Genomic DNA, 2,642 nt, shown 5'->3' with positions numbered 1-2,642 from the left:
ACCCACCCTGATTTTTGAAGACACCCCTGATAACCCAACATTGTGGCTTTAGCATCATAATCAACGAACTCGCCAATGAAATTGCCCAACTGTTTTACCACTTGTGCCGAGATGAACCTAACCGGCAAATCGTTTGTTAGAATCCAGAAATTCGCCCTTTTAAGTTCCACAAGCATATGAACTTCCACTTGAACCAACGAGTGCAATACCAATAAATGGGAGTTGAAATACCACGACCCCATCAGTCATGATTCGATTTGCATCAAGTTTGTGATAGAGACGAAACAGATAGAGCCCCTTGCCCAATTCTGTTATGGAAATCCCACCAATCGGGTGGCAAACATTTGATAATGTAACTCTCATAGCCTGAAAATTAATGCCACTGGCCGTGAGAAAACGTCCAACAAGGCAATTATCGAGAGAGATTGGAGCCACTTCATTCGATGGACCTAAAATAATTGTTTCCTCATCTTCCTCACCAAGACATAAACCTTCAAGTTCATGTTCATGAAATTGATTGAACGATGAAGTGTTTGGATGTTGGGATATATATATAGGGGTGTTAAAAAATCTGTAATCATTCTATTTAATTGGTTAATTAATAGAACCATTAATTAAACAATTTAGGTTAATTAAACGATCATTTACTTTTGGTGTTATGTATAATTTAAAGCCATGCAACGTACATTTACTTGTTAAAGCTTGAAATAAACAAAGTGCATTTATATAATTTATTAAACAAATTTCCATTAAAAATAAAAAGTAGTCTCTCTAGATATACAGAAGATGAAGAAGATGGCAGTGGTGGGGGATTTGTCATTGTCACTAATAGATGCTCCCATCATTAAACACAGACCAGTGGTTAATATTACACTAGAATCCCATCAAAAATCCCTTTTCAACCCCCTTTTTTCTTCAATTCAAAGCCAAGATGACCCTAAAATCCAGAGGGTTATCGTAGCAACAAAAGTGCAAAACAAGTTGTTAGTAAAGAGACCCACAACACTGCTTGGATCATTGATGCTTGTAGTCCCCTTCAGACCCAATGTTGTCCCCGCACCACCAAACACGGTGGTTGGAATCCTTGTGGTTGAGCCAGTGATGGTTGACCCTGTGGTGGTTGTCCCGTTTGGTGTGGTGCCTGTGTTTGCCCCTGTGCTACTGCAAAACCAAAAGTAATGTCAAAAAAGACAAATAACTTTAGAAATTTCAACATTATGGCAGCTCATTTGCATAAACAAAGATGCTTTTCCCAAAAGAAAGATTGAAAGTATGAAAACACCAGAGAGAATAATTCATGAGGGAAAAACTTCTATGAAAGCATACCTTGAGGGAAAACTGCAAGTTGAAGCAACATCTGTAAATTAGATAAAAAAAGGTTAGGGAAACCCCAAAAATAGAATAAAGAAAGTATTTCTAGAGACTTACTTGGAGGAGGATTGGGGCTAACAGCGGTAGTTCCTGAAAAATCACAACTATGTTGAGCTTGACCTTTCCTTTGGAAATAACTATTGACAGCGTAGTTGCAGTGATCTTTCAACAGTCTAAATCCCATCGGTAGGTGAATAGCTCTAGAATCCCTGAGTCTGTTATCAAATGAGAGGGATATACATGTTTAAAACATATTTACGCTTGGGGCAATTCGAGCTTGAATCGAGCCCAAAATCGAGCTTGAGTCTCGAGCTTCAATCGAGCTCTAGAATTTTTTTGAGTTTGAGCTTTTTCGAGTTCGAGTCGAGTTTCAATATTATCTTTCGAGTTTGAGTCGAGCTTGAAAATTTTAGGCTCGCGAGTTTTAAAGTCGAGTCGAGCCTACATTTAAAGTTTTCGAGTTCGAGTCGAGCTAAGCAATACTCGAGCTCGACTCGGCTCGTTTACACCCCTAATCATACACACGTAGTGTCAATTCCCAAGGTTGACAAGCCTAATAGAATCACGCAATATCATCCTATCAATATGTGCAACGTATTTGTAGACACCCGTTTTTGTCCAGGTTTACAAAAAGATTATTTATTATTATTATTACTTTTTTATGCAGGTCACATACAGTCCAATTACAACACTCAAACCCATCTTACCTGAAGCCTATATACAAGTGAAGCCCAAACCCGGATGACCTAGATCCAACCCAAAACCACTCAGCAGATCTGACCCAAACCGCCAAGCTTACCCGACTCGATTCTACCTAGGGTTTCATCATAACCCTAGGTAGTTGCTTCTGTCACCTCCGTCCTTTGTTGCTACCAGCACCGACCACCTTTGACACCGCCGCTATTACCTATAGTGACCAAACATCAAGCAATCAACAATCTATCACAATCCAAATAAAAAAATGCAAGAAAATCAAGATAGAGATAGGGGAGGCTGTCACATCCTCTGATTTCTTGGAAGCCAAAGGCCAATATTATCAAGCCATCACATGCAAATAAAGGAAGCAAGAGAGTGATTTGAAGATCGGGGGTTTTGAGAGAGAGAAAAATCAGAGAGATATTAGGGATTATTTGGGGTTTGAAAAGAAAGAGGATGAAAAAGAAAAAAATAGAGGAAAACCACGAACCTAAAAGAGCAAAAAAGAAACTGAGAGAATAGATCACATTTAAACCAAATATGGAAAGAAAGAAAAATACCAAAGATGGAAACAT

The 2,642-nt window shown here is 38.7% G+C and overlaps 1 protein-coding gene across 1 annotated transcript; it reads right to left on the bottom strand.

Annotated features, from left to right (window-relative positions):
* Window positions 1–920: 920 nt before the first annotated feature.
* LOC120122753 (PLASMODESMATA CALLOSE-BINDING PROTEIN 3-like) lies at window positions 921–1,555 on the bottom strand. The gene is made up of 3 exons (XM_039141857.1): window positions 1,429–1,555; window positions 1,327–1,357; window positions 921–1,161 (listed from the first exon to the last, which is right to left on the bottom strand). Exons 1-3 carry the CDS (start codon window positions 1,553–1,555, stop codon window positions 921–923), a joined length of 399 nt encoding a protein of 132 aa, XP_038997788.1.
* Window positions 1,556–2,642: the final 1,087 nt, after the last annotated feature.

Source organism: Hibiscus syriacus, unplaced genomic scaffold (genome assembly GCF_006381635.1).
Source record: "Hibiscus syriacus cultivar Baekdansim isolate YM2019G1 unplaced genomic scaffold, ASM638163v2 tig00110387_pilon, whole genome shotgun sequence".
Classification (NCBI taxonomy): Eukaryota; Viridiplantae; Streptophyta; class Magnoliopsida; order Malvales; family Malvaceae; genus Hibiscus; species Hibiscus syriacus.
This window is presented reverse-complemented; position numbering and strand designations above follow the sequence as displayed.